At 51.1% G+C, this 19236-nt stretch overlaps 1 protein-coding gene across 8 annotated transcripts in view; it reads right to left on the reverse strand.

The window, feature by feature from the left end:
* CACNA1B (calcium voltage-gated channel subunit alpha1 B) overlaps window positions 1–19236 on the reverse strand; it is a 147633-nt gene that overhangs the window by 106300 nt on the left and 22097 nt on the right. For 7 of the 8 annotated variants that reach the window (XM_036239419.1, XM_036239416.1, XM_036239421.1 and 4 more), the window contains exons 4-7: window positions 14583–14674; window positions 12384–12536; window positions 10421–10611; window positions 1721–1824 (exon numbers count right to left, since the gene is read on the reverse strand). In XM_036239419.1, coding sequence (XP_036095312.1) covers window positions 1721–1824; window positions 10421–10611; window positions 12384–12536; window positions 14583–14674 — 540 coding nt within the window. The remainder of the gene's footprint in view (window positions 1–1720; window positions 1825–10420; window positions 10612–12383; window positions 12537–14582; window positions 14675–19236) is intronic. The other variant, XM_036239423.1, reaches the window with a different exon arrangement.

A 19236-nucleotide genomic window follows, 5' to 3' on the forward strand; every position in this document is an offset into this window, starting at 1 on the left:
ACTGCTCAGTATGCCTGAGAGTCACAGGCAGGAAGTCAGCGCAGCGGCCCCTCCCCACGTGGTGGCTGGCAGCCACCCTGCCTCCCAGGCTTCAGTCCTCCCTGCTAAGGGCCAGAGAGGGGTCGCCAACTCTGCCCATCTGAGATGAGGGAGAAGAATGAGGCCGGATCATCTACTCTGAGGCCCCAGCCGCAGCAGAGCTGTGGCAGGGCCCTCCCCAGCCAGGCTGTCGAGGGGCCCGCACCCGCCGCTGCCTCACGAGGCGCCCAGGGCAGGGCCCACACGCTGCGCATTGACCGCTGGTGTGAGGGGCCCACAGCCTCAGCTGGAAGAGAACCTGAGTCTCTCTGCTGGACCGGGACACCCGATGAGGAAAACCCTCCAGAGGCCACGACGCTCAAGGGTGGGAGAAGGGTGGGCAAGACAGCTGGGGCCCCTCTCGGTGGGGGTCATGCGACCCACCCCAGCCTCCTCTCCCACCCCCGCCCTTCAGCACATTCTCCAGGGAGCCACGCAAAGCCGCCCTGAGCCTTAGCAGGAACCCGCTCATGCTCCCGCCACCTCCCCGCGCCTGTCCTCAGCGCAGACACCACGCCCTCTGCACCCCTGGGCCTGCATGGCTCCTCCGCCTGGGAGACCTGCCTCCGTCCTTCACCAAGCTCATTCCTGGTCCCCTTTGGGTCTCAGCTGAGATGCCCCACTGCGGGCACCTGCTCTGAACCCAGGTCTCCCTGTCCCCCGGCTTCCCATGCCAGCTTGGACACGCAGTTTCTCGACAGGACTTCTACCTCTGTCCCCTTTGCTGTGGTGGGCCTGGTCCCTGTGCAGGTGCTTGGAAAGACATGCTGGTCACAATCACACCCAGAGAAGAGAAGACCGAGGCCAAGGGCTCGTTCCAGAGCCAGAGCACTTAGCCAGAGAGGACAGCCACTGTCCTCTCAATGGCAGCTCCTTCTCAGGGTAGCACGACAGCTGCCCTGGGGTCCACAGGCTCCTCCTAGCCTAGCACGAGAGCCTGGGGCCTGAGCCGGAATCTTCAGCATGGGTAGGATGGACACAGTCCCCTCTAGCCTCACACGGTGTCTGACGCCGAGGCGGGGGCAGGGCAGGCCAGGCCCCAGGCCCTCTACCACCTTCCCCGCCAGCTCCCGCAGCCCTCGGCTCCCTGCAGGGCAGGAGGGCACCACTGTGCTCACCTCACTCCCTGCAGGGTCAGGAGCAACCCTCTGGAGGAGGGGCTCCAGAGCTGTGCCTTCCCCTGGAGGAGCTTGGCAGACTGGTGACCAGGAGGGACCGTCGGGGCCAGGGCTCGGGGAGAGGAGGGGACCAGAGAGGAGGGGCAGGCAGGCCCAGGGCTGTAGGGGGGAGTCACCACCGAGACTGCGGGCCACCCCTTCATTCTCTGGTCATGGCTGTCCGGAAGCCCACCATGGACCCAGGCAAGAGGCAGCAGCAGCTGCCCCCCACACTCAGGGGCCAGGGTGCTGGCCAAGGGTGGGACAGAGGTAAGCAGGCCAAGGCCAGGGGATGGTCGAGAGAGAGTTCAGGATGCAGCACAAAGAACAGGCTGGCTGAAGCTGAGGACACTGGGCACGACCGCCTGTGTCAGGGAGAGCCAGCTGTGTGCACAGGCCAGGCCCCGTGTCCCGCACGTCACACACCCCTGCAGCTGTCCCCGGCCTGAGGACACGGGCAGCACACAAGCCCACACGGCCCTTACCCAGAGAGCACGCCCAGCACCAGGTTAAGCATGAAGAAGGAGCCGATGATGATGAGAGGGATGAAGTAGAGCCAGTTCCACGTGTTGCCGGCCGCGTCGTTTGTCTGGAAGCAAGAGGAGATGAGGAGGGGCGTGTGCAGCAGACGCAGCCCTGGCCCCTCACGGATGCCTGGCGGGTCCAAGCAGGGGGAGTCTCACAGAGCCCTCTCTGGGTGAGGGGACGCTCGGCACTCCTGGCCATGGCCCGGCAGTGCCGAAAAGCCCCAGGCTCATCCCAGGGGGCTGAAGGCCGTACACCCGACTGCTGTGGCACTCCTCCCCAGGCTGCTGAACTGACGAGGCAGCTCCTGTGCATGGCCAGCCCCAAGGCCCACAGCGCGGAGGCGGCGGGCCCCGTGCCACAGGGCCCCGGATCCACTGCAAGCCCCCATGCTACCAGGGGAGGGCTCTCACCTGGGTCTGGTCCAAGAATGCCTGGGATCGGGCGTGCCCACGCCACCGCCCAGACGGAGGGCCTCCGGCCCAGACCTGCAGCTTCTACAGCACAGCCCACAACAGGGCGAGTGCCTCCCAAGCCAGTCAGTTCCCAGCTGTTTTGTTTTGCGGGACCCCAGCAGACGTGGTCCAGAAATGACCCAAGAGGGGGTGAGCACTGCAAGGCAACTGCCTGGCCCCTGGCTGTTCCTTCAGATGCAGCTCACCAGTCAAGGGCCAGGGCCCTGGGCAGGACAGAGGCAGGACAGCCGTGAAGCTGTGGCTTGTCCCAGGTGCTACGGTGTGGGTCCCCACCCTCCAGCATCTGTTGGTCTGCGCAGGATTTACAGGCTCTACCCTTGGGAGTCCGGGGTCCCCTGCCCTGTGGCTTCTTGTGGCTTCAAGTGGCTTCTGATTCCTGGATACTGACCCGGACTGGACATTCAGACTCCAACGGTAAGTGCCAACCACACTGCCTGACCTCTGCCAGACCCACCGCAACTCTGCCCTGTGCGCCATGGTGACCACCAAAGCCACCAGCCTCCCTGAAGGACACCTTCAGAACCTGCCTCCTTCCTGGGAAAACAGAGAGATGCTGTTGCGATCTCAGCCTCCTCACCTACTCGAGGACCCGGCCTCTACATCCCCCTCCCCATCAGCAGCCAAGCCACACTAAGCTCATCTTGAAAAACAAAACGAGACAAAACAGGACTTTAATTCTGAGAAGATGCAGTAGACACACTCTTCCCTGTTTCTCCCACTAAGTACAATGAATGCCCAGTAGAGCACAGACAGAGCAAATATAAGATGACTCTGAAGAAGTGGAAAGAAAAACAGGAAGCAGACAAGCTGGGACTTCTGGACTCACGGCGAGTTTTATGTCTCACGTATCCCAGACTTGCAGCTGAAGAAGCCTGCAACCTGGAAATGCCAACAAGTACAGAAAAAGAATCAGCAACAAAGCCAGCTCTCTATAACCAAAAGGCGAGGAAAGGGGCAGCCCAGCAAGACACCAGACTTCTAGAACATCGCTGCACTACTCTGGCCTGACACAGCAGGAAAACAGTGGTTCCGCCTCCACCCCTGCCAGCAGGGGCCCAGCAGAAAGCTGAGACATCTGCCCTCCCCAGACTGGAATGAGTCAACCAAGCTACCCATACCCTTCACCCAGGGTGTCAAAGAAGGACGAGCTACCCCTCTGCTGCCCTGCTCACCTCTGTGGAGTTCGTGGAGGCCACTCGGGAGCCTGGGCCCCGCTGCCACACGGCGGTGCTGAGCCTTCCCCCCTCCCGACTGAGTGCCACCAGAAAGGCCAGATGGAGAGTCAGGCTCCCACCAGCAGCAGCAAGGCGGCACCTCCACCCTCCCACACAAGAGAGACCATGTGGCAAACAAGGGGGAGACATGCCTAACCCTTCCAACCAGGGAAGTAAGTGGCCTAGAGGCATGCCCTAGGGGAGCCAAAGCTGCCACCCCACTCAGCAGAAAGGTGGAGAACACCCCAGTGTGTCAGCAGAGGCCAGGCAGAAAACTAGACTTCTACTCCCACCCTGCAGCAACGAGGCAGCAGCCCCCCTTCCCCTGACAGCTGGAGAGAGAAAGCCAGCTAAAACTAAGGCTTAAACAAGATCCAGGGTCTCATGACAAAGTACTAAAAATGGCCAGTTTTCAGCTGAAACGCACTTGTCATACCAAGAACCGAGAAAAGCACAAGCAATGAATAAAGATAATATATGCCACGATGTTTAATTTTGTGTGTCACCTTGACTGGGCTATATTTAGACAAACATTATTCTGGGTATTTCTGCAAGTGTGTTTTCGGACGAGATGAACAGTTTTACTGATAGATTGTGGTGGGCCGCAGTGTGATGGGCCTCGTCCAATCAGCCAAAGGCCTGACTAGAACAAAAAGGCCAGTCCTCTCCCAAGTAAGAAAAATTCTAGCAGACTGCTCTCAGACTTCATCTGCTCCACTGGCTCAACTGGGTCGGATTATATATGTAAACAGAACCTCTATCCTATTGGTCTGTTTTTCTGGAGAACCCTGACTGACACAGATCACCAACACTGAGATGACAGAGATGACAGAAGTATTAAAGGGAACAAAGTAAAGATCAGTGAGCTGTAAAAGAGAACAAAAGAAATTACCCAATTTGATAAACAGAGAAAACAGACTTTAAAAAACAACAAAACAAACTATCAAGAAAAAGCAGACTAGAACCTTTAGGATCTGTGGGACCGTAGCAGGTCTGACATCCATGTCATTAGCAATGTACAGAAAAAGAGGAGAAGGCTGAAATGTGCTGCGAAATTGATGGCTGAAAAATTCTAGAATGTGGCAAGAGACATACCTACAGATTCAAGTAGCTAAGAGAATACCAAAGAGGATAAATACAAAGAAATCCACAATAAGACATATCATAATTAAGCTCAGGAAATCAAAGCAAATTTAAAATCTTGAAAGTGGTGAGAAAGAAATGACACCTCATTTATTGGGAAAAATATTTCAAAAAATTTCTCATCATAAACCATGGCAGCCAAGAGAAAGTGGCACAATAATTTCCAGGTCCCAGAAGAACATAACTGTCAATCTAGACGCCTACACCCATGAAAAATATCCTTCAGGAATGATGTGGAAATCTAGACAGCCTCATATTAAAAACAAAGGAACAACAGGAGATCTACCCTAAAAGAATGGCAAACAAAAGTTCTCTAAACAGAAATGAAATGAAATTTAATGAAAAAGGAATTGTTGACTATTAGGAAGAAAGAAATAATGATGAAGAGAGTAAAAATAGAATAGGGGCAAATAGATTTTCTTTGTCCTTTGAGTTTTCTAAATTACATCTGACTGGAAAAAAAATTATAGCATATTCTGACATAGTTATAGATATATGTATAGGAAATGATTAAAGTGACTGTATTGTGAACAGGGGAGTGTAGAGAGACATATAGAAAGTAAGGGTTATATACTTCGCTTGCACTGGATCATACCTTGAGCCAAGAAACAAATTTTTTTAAACTGATAGTCTTTCAAATTCAGTGTCTTCTCTAACCATAACAGAATCGAACTGGAAATTAATTATAGATGATAGGAAATTCTCCAAACACAAAATAAGCAAAACAATCTAAGTAATCCATGGGTCAAAGAGGAAGTCTAAAGGGAAATTTTAAAATATATTGATTTGAATGAAAATGAAAATACAATATATTCAATTTGATGGACACAGCTAAGCCAGTGACAAGAAGGAAATCTATAGCATTAAATACATATATTACAAAAGAGGAAAAATCTCAAATCAACAATTTAAGCTTACACCTCAAGCAGCTAGGAAAAAAAATGAGCAACATAAACCCAAATCAACCAGAAAAAAAGAAAATAATAAAGACGATAGCAGAATCAACAAAACTGAAAACAAAAACAGTAGAGAAAATCAATCTTTTTAAAAGTTGGTTCTTTGAAAAAAATCAGTAAAAATGACAGGTCTCTAGCACTACTGACCAAGAAAAAAAGAGAAAAGACACATTATCAATATTAGGACTGAGACAGGGGCTAGCAAACATGGAAAGGGTAAAGACCACTACCGACAACCCTGCATGCACCTGGCAGGTCAGCTTCTCAAAACACGAACTATCACATGCAAAAGAATGAAGTTGGTCCCGCCCCTCATACCACATACAAAAATTAATCAAAATGGATCATAGATCAAAATACAAGAGCAAAAACCAGAAAAATCTTAAAAAAAGAGCATAGGCGTAAACCTTCATGACTTTAGATTAAGTAATAGATTCTGAGATATAACACAAAAAGTTTAAGTGGTAAAAAGGAACACAGAAAAATTAGACTTCATAACAATTAAAATAAAAATCCTTTGTACTTCAAGTGACACCATCAAGAAAGTGAAAAGACAACCCATAGAATGTATGAAAATAATTGCGAATCACATATCTGATAAGGGTCTGGATCTATAACATATAAGTAAATCTTACAGGTCAATAATAAAATGACTAATAACCCATTTTTTAAATGGGCAAAGGATCCAAACACACATTTTTCCGAAGAGAACATGTAAATGGTATAAGGATGCTCAATGTCCTGAGTCATCAGGGAACTGCCAACCAGAGCCAAACAAAATACCAGTTCAGTGACAAAGAACTAGTATCTAAAACACATAAAGACTCTTTAGTCAAAGAACGATCCAAGCGGACCAGGGGCAACAGGTAGAGAAATTTTTCACTGACAAAGACTTCCGTGCGGCACATAAGCACGAAAAGATGCTTCCCAACCCTAGAAAGTGCGGGTTAAACCACAGCGACGCTTCGGTTCACACCAGAATGGCTACCGTGGGACACCACAATGCCCCCAAACACGAGGGTACGGAAAACTGGACGATTCGCACACCGCTGGCAGGATGGAAAATGGACCACCCTCTGGGAGAGTTTTAGCTCCTTCAACAATGAACCGTGTAACCGCCATGCCGTGCGGCCAGCAACCGCGCTCGTGGCGTTTACCACGGAGGGCGGGGAGCTGCGCCCAGATGCGGGGCAGCTCTGCCTGGAAACTGCCCAGACGCTCTTTAACAGGGGATGACGCAGACCGTGCTCACCCACTCCTGCGGACCGCTCGGCCACAGGAGGATAAAGCGCCGATGACAGGGAGTCGTGTGGATGGGAGCAGCCAGTATCGGTGATGGCGGCATGGTTTCAGTCGTGCACCCTGGAACGGCAGGACGGGGATCAGCAGATTCAGTTCCCATCACCGGGGAAAAACACGAGGGAGCCAGAGGGAAGTGGGCGTGGCTACGAGAGCAAGGAGGGATTCGTAGGGACAGAAAGCTCAGTATCTTAGCTGTGCCAGTGTCCACATGACACTTCGTTGTGCGAAGCGCTGGTTCTGCAGGTAGTCATCATTGCAGGAAGCTGGGTAAAGGACACATGGTCTCACTGCGTTGTCTCTTAGAGCCGTTATCTCTAATTGTAAACTTTAAAAAAAGTCAGTTCTCAGATCTCCCCGCAGTAATCTCCACCACAGGGCTCCACGTCACAGAGTAAACCCTCGGGACGGCGGAGGCTACCTGTCCTCCCTGCCTCTCAACCTACACATTCCAGGGTCTCCTCTGCTTTCTGCCGAGTTCACACCTCCCTTAACCTCTCAGCAACATCAGCCCGGCTGATTGCTTTCCTGTGTTCACTGTTTCCAGGACACAGCTGGCCTGAGGCGGTGTCCCCACCGGACCCAGAGGGGGCCCTTTGCTGCCCCTTCCCTCCCATGGGCTTCCGACTGCTGGGCTGGGCCGACAGCCAAAGGCTCAGAGGAGGCTCAGCCTCGGACCTTCTTCTCTTCTCCATCTACGCTCCCCACCAGTCTCAGCATCCTCTCCCCAAATTTAAACACCATTCGTGACTCCAGACACACATCATCCGCCCCACCGTCCCTCGGCCTCCCTCACACCCAGCCGTACCGTCCACACCTCCACTGGACAAAAATAGTTTTATCCACGACTTCCGCGGGCAGGACAGAATTCCTCCCGCGCTGCGCTCTGCTGACGCAAAGCCTGCTCACAGCCCCCTCCTCAGGGAAGGCGCCAGCTCGCCCCGTGGCGCGGGTCACACAGACCGAGTCTCCTTCCTCTGCCACTGCACAGCCAGTCAGCGAGCAAGTCCTCTCTGTGGCGACTTCAAGACACGGCCTCTGCACCTGTGCATCTGGACCGCCCGCCCGCTGGCCTTCGCGCCACTAGCACAGCGAACACGCGCACCGCACGTACACAGTCGTGAGCCAGCCGTCCCTCCCACCGATGGAACACAGTCTGCCCCGGAGGAAAGTCTGGGTGAGCCCTGCGACAGTCCGACACCACCTGAGGAGCGGGGAGCTCTGCGGCCACGTCAGGCAGAACGCAGCCTCCACTCAGCAGCTACGCGTCCAGACCCAGCAGACGACAGTGGGGGAGGGAGGCCCCTCTCTGCGCCTGCACGCCCAGCACTGCCCCTCCTTCCACGGCTTGGTCAGGCTGTGACCCCAGCGCTATGGAAGCAGCAGAGGGTGGAGAGGGGAGAGGGCACGGGCATGGGTTCTGGTATGCTGTCCCCGTGTGCTGCGTGTCTCTGGGCCTGGCAGGAATTTCTTGTGGACTGGTCTCTCCCAGAGCACTCCCGTGGCTGCTTCCAGGATACCATTTGACCTCAGTTACTTTACAGGATGCACCCCCAGGGGGAGCCGGCCCTCCCGCTCTGCTCCGTGTTCTCTGTCAGCATCCCAGCACCCCTAGTCGGAAGATGAAAGGGCCCCTGGCAACCCACGCTCGCCGCTACAGCCGCTCCACGACACACAGGCCCTCAGCTCCTGCCACTAAAGTCTGAGGTGCCACTGCCCGGCCTGCACATGCGAGGGGACCACGAAGCCCCTTTCACGGGGTTGGGGGTGAAGGCCAGGCTCTCCCTCCTCAGAAAGCATATCTGATCACCAGCCACCGACCCTGTTGTCCCTCGTACCAGAGAGTGGGGCGAGCCAAGTCCTGGCCACCGCTCTGGACGCCAGCCTCCCAGCTCAGCGCCATCACTGTGTGCTGGCGCCCTGCCAAACTTCCAGGGCGCCGCCCGTGGCAACTGCACGTCTGGTTTCCAGACAATACCAGGCTTTGCTTCCCCAAGGCCCTCTCCCTGTGCCCCTTGTCTGTGTCTGTCGGCTTCCCAGCAAGGCCGCCACTGGGCCCTCCTGGCTAGGTGTGTCCTGCTCACAATGGGCACGGAGTGTCTCAGGTGCCCAGCAGCCAGCGCATCCACGCAAACTTGCTAGAGAACACCTCTGGGGCCCTCCTGCACTGCCGCCCCCTGGCCAGGGTCTGGGTCCCACGGGCACAGGCCCATTCAACTGAGTCACCTGGGCCAGTGGCCGAGCCCCGTGAGCACTGAGGGGTGGAGGCTCCTCACACACTGCCTCGTCCGGGTGGGGTTGGCAGGGATGCAGCCGGCTCCGAGCTATTTTTAGGGTCTGTCTTTGTGGAAATTGTTCCTTGACCGGCTGTAGAGGGAGAAGAGCCAAGCTCCTCGTCACTGCCTTTGTCCCCATTCCTTTGTCCCTCGATCAAACAGAGCTGTCACCAGATGCACTCCCCCTCCACAGAGGGATCTTGTTCAACAGACCTCAGGCCAACTCCCCTTAACTCCTCATCTGCCAGCTCAGCGAGCATTTACCAGCCACCTGCTAGAGGCCCAGCCCCGAGATTCAGCTGGGCCTCCATGGAGGAGGCACAGAGCAAAGAGTCCTGGTCTGCCCTTTCTTCCTGTCCACCACTGTGCCACCTGCACGTGGCTGCTAAAGGGTGGGGAGCACAGGGCTGCAGAGCACAAGTGACACCTTCAGAGGGAAGCCCCTTGTGCCCAGGTACCCGCACCCCTGAGCACATTAAGCTACCTAGAACACAGCAATCCACCGGCCACACCTTCCCAGCCAGAGCCCTGGCTCACGGGCACCTTCCTGGCCCACCTGCCAAAGCCCCTGTTGCTACCTTAATTGTTCTCATGCTGAGGGTTCACAAGGCTCTAAGGTTAGAAGGCTGCTGGGGCGGAGGGCAGGGGGATCATAAGAAGAAAGGCAGAGGGCTGCTCAGGAGTTGAGGGCAGAGGCCACTAAAAGCCCTAGGCAGAGGGAAGGTGGGAGTGAGACAGGTCAGCAGGTAACCCCCAAGGTTTGTGCCCGACACCTGTTACATCCTACCCTGCTGAGCCGGGCTACTGTCCTGAGGAGAGGAGACTGAGGAGGAAACAGGGGCAGAAAGACTGGGCGGGAGGGCAGCAGACATGCTGACAGGCTCCCATGAGGGTAGAGCACGAGCAGACCAGCTCCCTGAGTTGGAAGGGCCCTGAATCCCACTCTGCTCCTCAAAGTCCTCACCAAGCCGTGCTCCCCATCGCTCCATCCAGGAGACCCCAGCAGGAGCAGGTCACTAGGAATGAACAGCGAGTTCCCTATGAGCCTCAGGGCCTGAGGCAAATTAACTAGCTCCTCTGTGCCTTAGTTTCACCTCCGGCACAACGGGGCTTTGTACACCGTCCTATCAGGTACTGAGTGGGCACTTCGCAGGGCCTGACTCAGCCCGCGATGCTGCGCCATCAGCAGCAGGGTGGGTCTGAGCCGAGACAAGTCACAGCGGCCCCTGTGGGGCTGTGGGAAGGAGGGAACCTGGGGCTGGGAGGGGCTATGAAGCCCACTGAGGTGCCACTCACATTGTAGAGGATGTCAGTCCAGCCCTCCATGGTGATGCACTGGAACACCGTCAGGACGGAGAACAGGATGTTGTCGAAGTTGGTGATCCCGAAGTTGGGCCCTGGCCAGTACTCCCGGCACTCGGTGTCGCCCTCACACACCCGGGCAGGGGGCTCTGGGCCACAGGGGAAGTCACCAGTGGGATCTGCATCTGGGGGATGAGAGGGGGCACACACCCTGAGCCTGGAGATGCAGCGTTCTGACCCTCCTGGGCCCAGAGACCTTGCCGCAGGGGGGCAGGAGCAGGGCTGCAGGGAGCCTCGCTCAGCTTCCCAGCACCAGCTCTGCAGCTTAGACCTGCGCCCAGGAACAACCACTCTGCCCCCCTCTCTCCCAGCACCATGGAAAGCTGCTCGGGACCCATTCGTCCTAAAGTCAGAAACAGCAAATTCCCAGCCTCCACCTCCTCCTTCACCCTCACAGCCAGACTGCCACCAAGACTCTCCCTACACACAGACCCACCTGTCACCCTGGAGCCAGGATCAAGTGAGACTCAGCCACTGTGGCTCTGTGCTTCTTGGCCCAGAGACCACTCCACCCACGCCCAGGGCCCAGCCTCACTGCCTTGGCCCTGCGGAGCGTACATGCCCGTATTTGGCTAAGCTTAGCAGACATCCAGGGACCACAGAGGGATGTGAAAGAGACCCCAGAAAGCCATGGTGAAGAAAGATGAAACCTTTTTTTTAATAAACGTGTGACAACACATGCAAACCCCTCCCACCAACTTAGAAGTCTGTATAAACGCCAGGGTGGGAACCAAATGCTCCCAGATCAGGAGGCAGAGCTGGACACAGGGGTTCAGTCCTCCCTCTCCAACTACCTCCACACAATGCTCACAAAGAAGACCGAGGAGACACTGTTCGTCTCTTTGCAGACAACGGCGTTCTCTGTGAATAATAGCAGCGTTACTTCCTCCTTTCAAATTCTCAATAGAGTGTTTCTTCTTGTCTCATGACACTAGCCCTGACTCCCGATGCCATGTGGCCTAGAAGTGACAGTATGTGCCTTTACTTCGTTCATGACTTTAAAAGGAACACTCTCAAGACTCACCGCACAGTATGGTGTTGACAAAAAATTCTACGATGTTTAAGAAAAATTTGATAAGAAGTTTTTTAAAATCATGAACAATTAAAATTCTAATAAAGGCTTTTTGTACATCTACTGAGATGACGATATGGGTTTTGTCTTTTCATGTATGTAGCTCAAGCTCAAACCTTAATGTCATCCTTAGCTCTGCTATCTCCGTTCCACACCACACCCCCTCTCCCAGCGGGCCCCATGGCTGAGTACCCAGAGCTTGGCTGGCTCTGACCATCTGCGCCAGACAGACTGGCCCTGCCACCAGCTCTCCTAAACTGAGGCCCCGTCCCACTGAGCCCTGTTTCTGCCTTCCCCTCCCTGAGCTGCCAGAACAACCAGACAGTGTCACTCCTCAGTCAAAGTGCTCTGCTGCCTTCCCGTTTCTCTCAGAACAAAACTCAAGAGTTCTTGCCACGGCCATGACACCTGCATAATTTCCCCTCTGCCTTCCCCATCCCTCACCCTGGCCTCTGCACGTGCCGATCCCCATGACTAGCTCTCTGACCAGGTGCCACACAGCTCTCCCTCTCACTGTGCTCAGGTCCCTGTTCAAGTGTCACCTCGGCAGAGGCCTCCCCTGGCCACTCTCAGTGAAGCAGGCCCTGAAACTACTCTATTTCAAATACCTTTTTGTTTCCTTCCTAGAAGTTACTACGACCTGTCGTTATTTCATTTACACAAATATACGGCTGTATTTATCAGATTATTGTCTGGCCTACCCTTGAACATAAGCTCCATCTCATTCATTTGGCACCTAGAAGGCACGCCGAGTGCCTAGAACAGTGCCCACCTCCTGGGTCGGTAACTCTGATCCTCTGAGCGAGGGGTGCTGCCCAGCCTCACCTGTGCTGTTGGGGAAACAGGCCTTGTGGAATTTGCCCATGTAGAACTCCAGGCCAATGATGGCGAACATGAGGATGGCAAAGAAGAGGAGCAGCCCAATCTGCAGGAGTGGGACCATGGCCTTCATGATGGACTTGAGCACCACCTGCAAACCTGGGGCAGAGCGGGCAGGGCAGGTCAGACAGCAGAGTGGGCAGAACCGGGAGTGGCCTGGGAGTGCAAAAGAACAGCAGGAGCTGGCATGGGCGGGGCTGAAAGTCCTGTGCAAGGTGCCCCACAGTGATACTTACAGGGACAAAGGACAGAGCTGGGAACCTTCAAAGTGGGGGACAGAGCAGGGCCTGGGGGGAAGCACAAAGTCTTAGGGAACAGAGGACAGAATGATGAATGCTCGTATGAGCACAGCAGAGAGCATTCGGGTTGGGGGACAAACCCCTGGGTCTTGGGGGGAAGGGGCTGAGCAGCGTAGGAAAGAGGGTGAGCAGCAGGGTGCTGGGGGGTCAGAGGACAAAGCCTAGAGCAGTGTGGGCTGGCGAGATCTGTGATCTATGGAGAGCTCAGAGTGGAACAAGAGCAGAGAGTCCTGACAGGGAAGATGAGGGAATTCTGGGAAGGAAAAGCAGAACATTCAGGAAGTTAAGAGCAGGTAATCCTGGGAGGGAAGAATGGGGAACGCTAGGAACTAAGAGCAGGGAATCCTGGGAGGAAAGAGCAAGAAAGCCTGGGAGGGAAGAGCGGGGAATGCTGGGAGGGAAAAGCATAAAATCCTGGGAACCTGACAAGGAATGCTGGGAGGGAAGAGCAGGGAATGCTGGGAGGGAAAAGCATAAAATCCTGGGAACCTGACAAGGAATGCTGGGAGGGAAGAGCAGGGAATGCTGGGAGGGAAAAGCGGGGAAGCTTGGGAGGGAAAAGCGGGAAATGCTAGAAGAGAAGAGTGGGGAATGCTGGGAGAGAAGACTGGGGAAGCTTGGGAGGGAAAAGCAGGAAATCCTGAGAGGAAAGAGCATAAAATCCTGGGAACCTGACAGGAAATGCTAGGAGGAAAGACTAGGGAAGCCTGAGAGGGAAGAGCAAGGAATGCTGGGAGGGAAAAGCGGGGAATGCTGGGAGGGAAGAGCGGGGAAGCCTCAGAGGGAAAAGCAGGGAAATCTGGGAGGAAAGAGCATAAAATCCTGGGAACCTGACAAGGAATGCTGGGAGGGAAGAGTCACGAAGCCTGAAAGGGAAAAGCGGGGAATGCTGGGAGGGAAGAGCGGGGAAGCCTGAGAGGGAAGAGCGGGGAATGCTGGGAGGGAAGAGCGGGGAATGCTGGGAGGGAAAAGCGGGGAATGCTGGGAGGGAAGAGCGGGGAAGCCTCAGAGGGAAAAGCAGGGAAATCTGGGAGGAAAGAGCATAAAATCCTGGGAACCTGACGGAATGCTGGGAGGGAAGAGCGGGGAATGGTGGGAGTGGTTCCTGACATGACTAAGTCCTTAGGGCAAGTACAACAGGAGACCTACCTGGGGAGTGTTTTTCTGCTGGCCACAGAGCATGTCGTGACCAGGCCCAAGGAACTAGGCAAAGGAGACTGAACTCCGTGACCCCGCTTCTAGCCTGGCACCAGATCTTGGATACAGGCCAAAGCCTCTGCTTGGGAGGGTATCAGGCAGGGGTACAGAGCCTAGATCCCCATCCACCTGGGCACTGAGGGAAATCAAACCCCAAACTTCCACTGGCCAGGAGGGACAGGGGCCGGGTAACCACTGGCTTGCAAGAGAACCCTGGCCAACCCAGAAGCATGACTCCACCGGCTCTCGGTTCCCAATCCCTGCCAAGCCTTAGCCAAGACAGGGGTCCTCTGCAGCCTTTGGGTGTCTCCTCAGGCACCCTGCCTCGCCACCAGGGTTAATCACTCCTCCAACCTTCAGTCCCAGAAAAAGCAGCAAACAGCTAGAAGCACAGCAGAGGGTGTGAGAAGGCACAAGGCTTCCATCTAGGGAAGCCAAGTCACACTCTGGGCTTCTTGGGGACAGCAGAGGCCAGAAAAGGCCAGCTCGTGCCTTCTGCTCACCTGGCTGCTTGGGGTCAAGAGAAGCAAGCTCAGGGTCACCAAAGCCAGAGGGCCTGCTAGTTGGAGGCCTAACTGGCTGTGGCCATGGGGGGCTGGGGGACGGTGTTCCGGGCAGAATCAAGCCCCACTGCTTTTTCCAGACTCACTGGGGATCCCGGACACCAGCTTCAGGGGCCTCAGCACGCGCACAGCACGTAGCGTTCGCAGGTCGAAGTCAGTGCCAGCTGTGGCCAGGATCCTGGCAGGGACAGAAAGAAAAGTAAGGGCTTCCCACTGAGTCGCGAGGACAACACGCCCCTCCCACCACCAGCATCCTTTCTTCTAAAAGCAGTGACAGCTTGGTACCTGTGTCTCCCACTGTCAGAGCATGGGGCTGGAACAGGGTGTGGGCCCTCACCAGCAGTGTCAGCAGGGGATGTGACCGGCATGAACTTCCAGTTCATAGGCATCCCCATTGAGAGGTCCCTGGGTCTCTGGCCACTTGCATGGCCTTGACTCTGTCCTCCGATTGAGTCTAAGCCTGAACCATGTCCCCAAACCAACCCTGACTGCAGTCCAAGCTGCCTCGGGAGAGGGTGGGGAGTGGGTGCAGGGGTGAGATGCAAGCCGAGGGGCTCCTGAGCAGGCCTCACATGCTGCCCTCACTCATCCTCTCAGGACAACAGGGAAGGTGGACTGGGGGCTCGGAGGACCCAGAAAACCATCCCAATCAGTTCCATGAAAACATATCCCTACGTCTCCCATCTTGAAAACAAACAAAAGATCTCACATCCACCTCTCACTATAGCACATTTCTGTGCTCCCTTCACACCGAAACTCATCAAAAGGGTCCATCGCTGCTCTCTCTGGAGACTGCCTCACCTTTCTACCTCTGTCTTTAACTTGCTTCTCACCCCCATGGTCCCACTGAAACACTGTGTCAAACCCTCTTCTTTCCCACTCCAATAGTTAAGTCTCCCTCTTTAAATAGTTCCTTCTCTTGTCCTTTGGTCAATTTTCTTTTTCTCTTAACTCCCCAGCTGTTGCTTCTAGGACTTGTCAGTTTTACCTTCAATACGAGACTCAAAACCTGAACGCTCCAGGACTCAAGCCATTTGGGACCCACCCAAGAGCTTTGAATGACACTGTATGCTCATTTCTGCCAAGCTTACACCTTCAACTCAGATCTGGAACTTTGGGCTCATATATCCAACTGCCTTATAAACATTTCCACTTGTATATAAAAAAAAAAGCACATCAAACATCGTGCAATTAAAGAACTCTTTCTTGAACTTTAATGTGTTAAAAATGTACTTTTTTAAAAATTCAGTGTTGTTTCGTCATGGTGACTAAAGAATATTTGCTTCATACTCCTGATCTTGCTCTGCCAGCTCAGTGGCCAGTCAACTGTTATTTAGCCAAAAGCGTTAGTAGCTATGTTACTGCATTTCTGCAATTAAATTACAAGATTAAATGAGAATAGCATAAAAACACATTTCAAAGAAAAGTCATATGTATAGAAATTCTCAAAATGCACAACTAAATAACTATTTAAAAAGTAACCACAAAAATTACCACATATTTAGAACTCATCAAAAACACTGCATATTAAAATGTGTGGGGCCCATTTGGTTAAAACGATGTTTTAGGAGAAATTCCTTAACTTAAATGATTTTATTTTTTAAAAGACTGAAAATAAATAAACCAAGCCTTGATATGTCTCAAGAATTTTTAGACAGAACAGCAGGAGTATATTTTGAGAGAGTAGAAAAATGGAAATAATAAAGATCAGAGTAAACATGGTTAAAATAGATAACAGAAATAATAGAAAGCTGAATCCTTGAGATTTTAATAAAATGAACAAGCTTCTGGCAAGAATAATCAAGAAAAATGGAGCACTCACATACATACATGCACAGACACATATACTGATATGTATAGTACTGCATGCACACACATGAACACTCATGCATACACAAGCTTGCACACATGTACACACACGTGCCATGAATGCACGTACATACAGTGAACATAACTACAAACAAGTTTTTAGAATCACGAGAATATTATTAACAATTTTATGCCAATAAATGTTAAAACTTTGATGAAATGGATATGTCCCCTAAAATTCAAATTACCAAGCTACTGAAGAAGTAGAAAACCTGAATAAACCGTGAACTACTCTACTAGTTTTCTATTGCTGTATAAACACTTACCGCAAGTTGGGTGACTGAAATAGCACCACCTATTAGCTCAGCATGTAGGTCAGAGGTCAGGGCACCCCGTGGCTAGCTTCTCTGCTTGGGATCTCACAGGCTGAAATCCAGGGGTCAGCCTACTGCATCCTCACCTGTAGGCCAAGCTGAGGAGTGTGCTGCTGCTCGGCCACAGGCTGTCTGCAGAATCACGTCCTCGCAGTGGGAAGGGAGCCCCACTGTCCTGCTGTCATGTGGAGACTTTCCTTCGCTCTGGGAGGCCACCCTCCGGCCCTTTGCTACTTGGCCCCCAACAGTCCCTCTTACACTTCTAAACTCCAACTTGAGGAAGGGAATAATCTGGTTAGTCTCACCTGAACACGCTCCCTTTGGGTTGACTCAAAGTCAGCTGATTAGCAAACCAATCATGGGAGTGATACTTCCTATCCAGGTCTGGTCCACCCTCATGGGAGGTGATTGTGTGAGTGTGCAGGCAAGAGGCATGAATCTTGGGGTCATCTTAGAATTCTGCCCACCAAAGCCACTTACGAAAATGAATTTGGATTCAGGTTTCCTTTGCCAGAATATCGGATTCAGAACAGATAATTCCTACGAACCAACTGTTTCAGAGAAAAAATTGCAAGAAAATTTGCCCAATTCATTTTACAATGCAAGTAGAATCTTGATGTCAAATGTGGATAAGGACAAGAAAACTTTATTCACATCTCAATTATGAACACAAATCTTAAATACAGTATTAGTAAATAAAATTCAAAGGTACACATTTTAAGAGTATCATAATGGCTAGCTGAGTTGCCATAGGAACATAAGAACAGTTCAACAGTAGAATTACTATTAATGTAATCACCACATTGAAAATCAAAATAGAAACCATACGATCATGTCAAAAGTTTCAGAAAAAATTATTTGATAAAATTCCAGTATCATTCATGGTAATAAGAACTAGAAATAGAAGGAAAGTTCCTTAAAACTGACAACAGGCGTCTCCTAACACCCAGCAGGAAGCGCCACTCGTAGAACTCAGGGTCACACAAGTGCACCATGGAACACAGGAAGGGCTGGGCCACAGCAGTAAGGCAAGAAAGCAAATATACGAGGATTAGAAAGGAGGGAACGAACTTTCTAATTCCCAGGGAGTGTGATTCCTACATAGAAAACCCAAAGGCATATACAGAAAAACCACTAGAACAAATTAGAAAGTTCAGTGAGGTTCTGAAATGCTAAGTAAATGGACAGAAAATAAATTGTTTCATTTACAAGTAGAAAACACTATTTTGGAAAGATATTGTTCTGGCGGGCACAGGACTCCTTTCTGGGGTGATGAACATGCTCTAAAATTATGTAGTGGTGATGGTTGCACAGCTCTGTGACTATTCCAAAAATCACTAAATCATATCAAATTGTACATTTTTATGTTGTGTGAATTATATCTCATAAAAATATTGGTTATAATAGCAACAAAACCTATAGAGTATCTAGGAATAAACTCGATAAAATAAGTGCAATACTTTGATAATAAAGGTAAAAAAAAACATTCTTGAAGAACAAGTAGATAACAGAAATAAACCGTATTAGTAGATGAGACAATTCAACATCGTTAGATGTCCCTGTTCCCCAAATTAATATACAAATTCAATGAAATTCCAGGAAAAATCTCAAAAGGTCTTACATGTAGAAAACCCTAAATGTGTAGGAAATGTGCCAAAAATTACCATAACTAATGAATTCAGCAGTTTCAAGATGTAAAGTCAACATAAAAAATAAGTTATATTTCTATATATTTACAAAAAAAATCAAAACAAAGAAATGTTTTTAAAATCCATTTACAATAGTATCAAAAGAAATAAAATATTTAGGAATAAAATTAACCAAAGAGGAAAAAGACGTGTACACTGAAAATTGCCAAACACTGCTGATGGAAATGAAAGGACACTTAACAAACAGAATGACAGCTCATGTTCATTAATGAGAAAACCTAATATTGTCAAGATGTCAATACTCCCCAAAATGATCTATAGGTTCAATGAAATCCTTATAAAAATGCCAATAACTTTTTTTGCAGAAATAGAAAAACTCATCCTAAAATTCATAGGGAATCTCAAGGGACCCTGAAAAGTCAAAATAATCTTGAAAAATAACATAACTGGAGGACTCACAGTTCCTGATTTCAAAACTTACTATAGTTTTCAGTGTATAAGTCCTTCACTTCCCTTGCTAAGTTTATTTCTAGGTATTTTATTCTTTTTATTGTTGTTTAAATGGAATTTTTTCATCACTTCTTTTTCTGGCATTCCATTGTCAATGTACAGGAACACAATGGATTTCTGTGCATTGATTTTGTGCCGTACAACTTTACTGGGTTTGTTTATCGTTTCTAATAGTTTTTTTGTGGCGTCTTTAGGGCTTTTTATGCACAGAATCATGTCATCTGCAAAAAGTGACCATTTTACTTTTTCATTACCAATGTGAATGCTCTTTATTTCTTCCTCTTGCCTAACTGCTCTGCTTAGGACTTTCAGGACTATATTAAATAACAGTGGTGACAATGGGCATCCTTATCTTGTTCCTGATCTTAAAGGAAAAGCTTTCAGTGTTTCAGCATTAC

Source organism: Rousettus aegyptiacus, unplaced genomic scaffold (genome assembly GCF_014176215.1).
Source record: "Rousettus aegyptiacus isolate mRouAeg1 unplaced genomic scaffold, mRouAeg1.p scaffold_m13_p_3, whole genome shotgun sequence".
Taxonomy (NCBI): domain Eukaryota; kingdom Metazoa; phylum Chordata; class Mammalia; order Chiroptera; family Pteropodidae; genus Rousettus; species Rousettus aegyptiacus.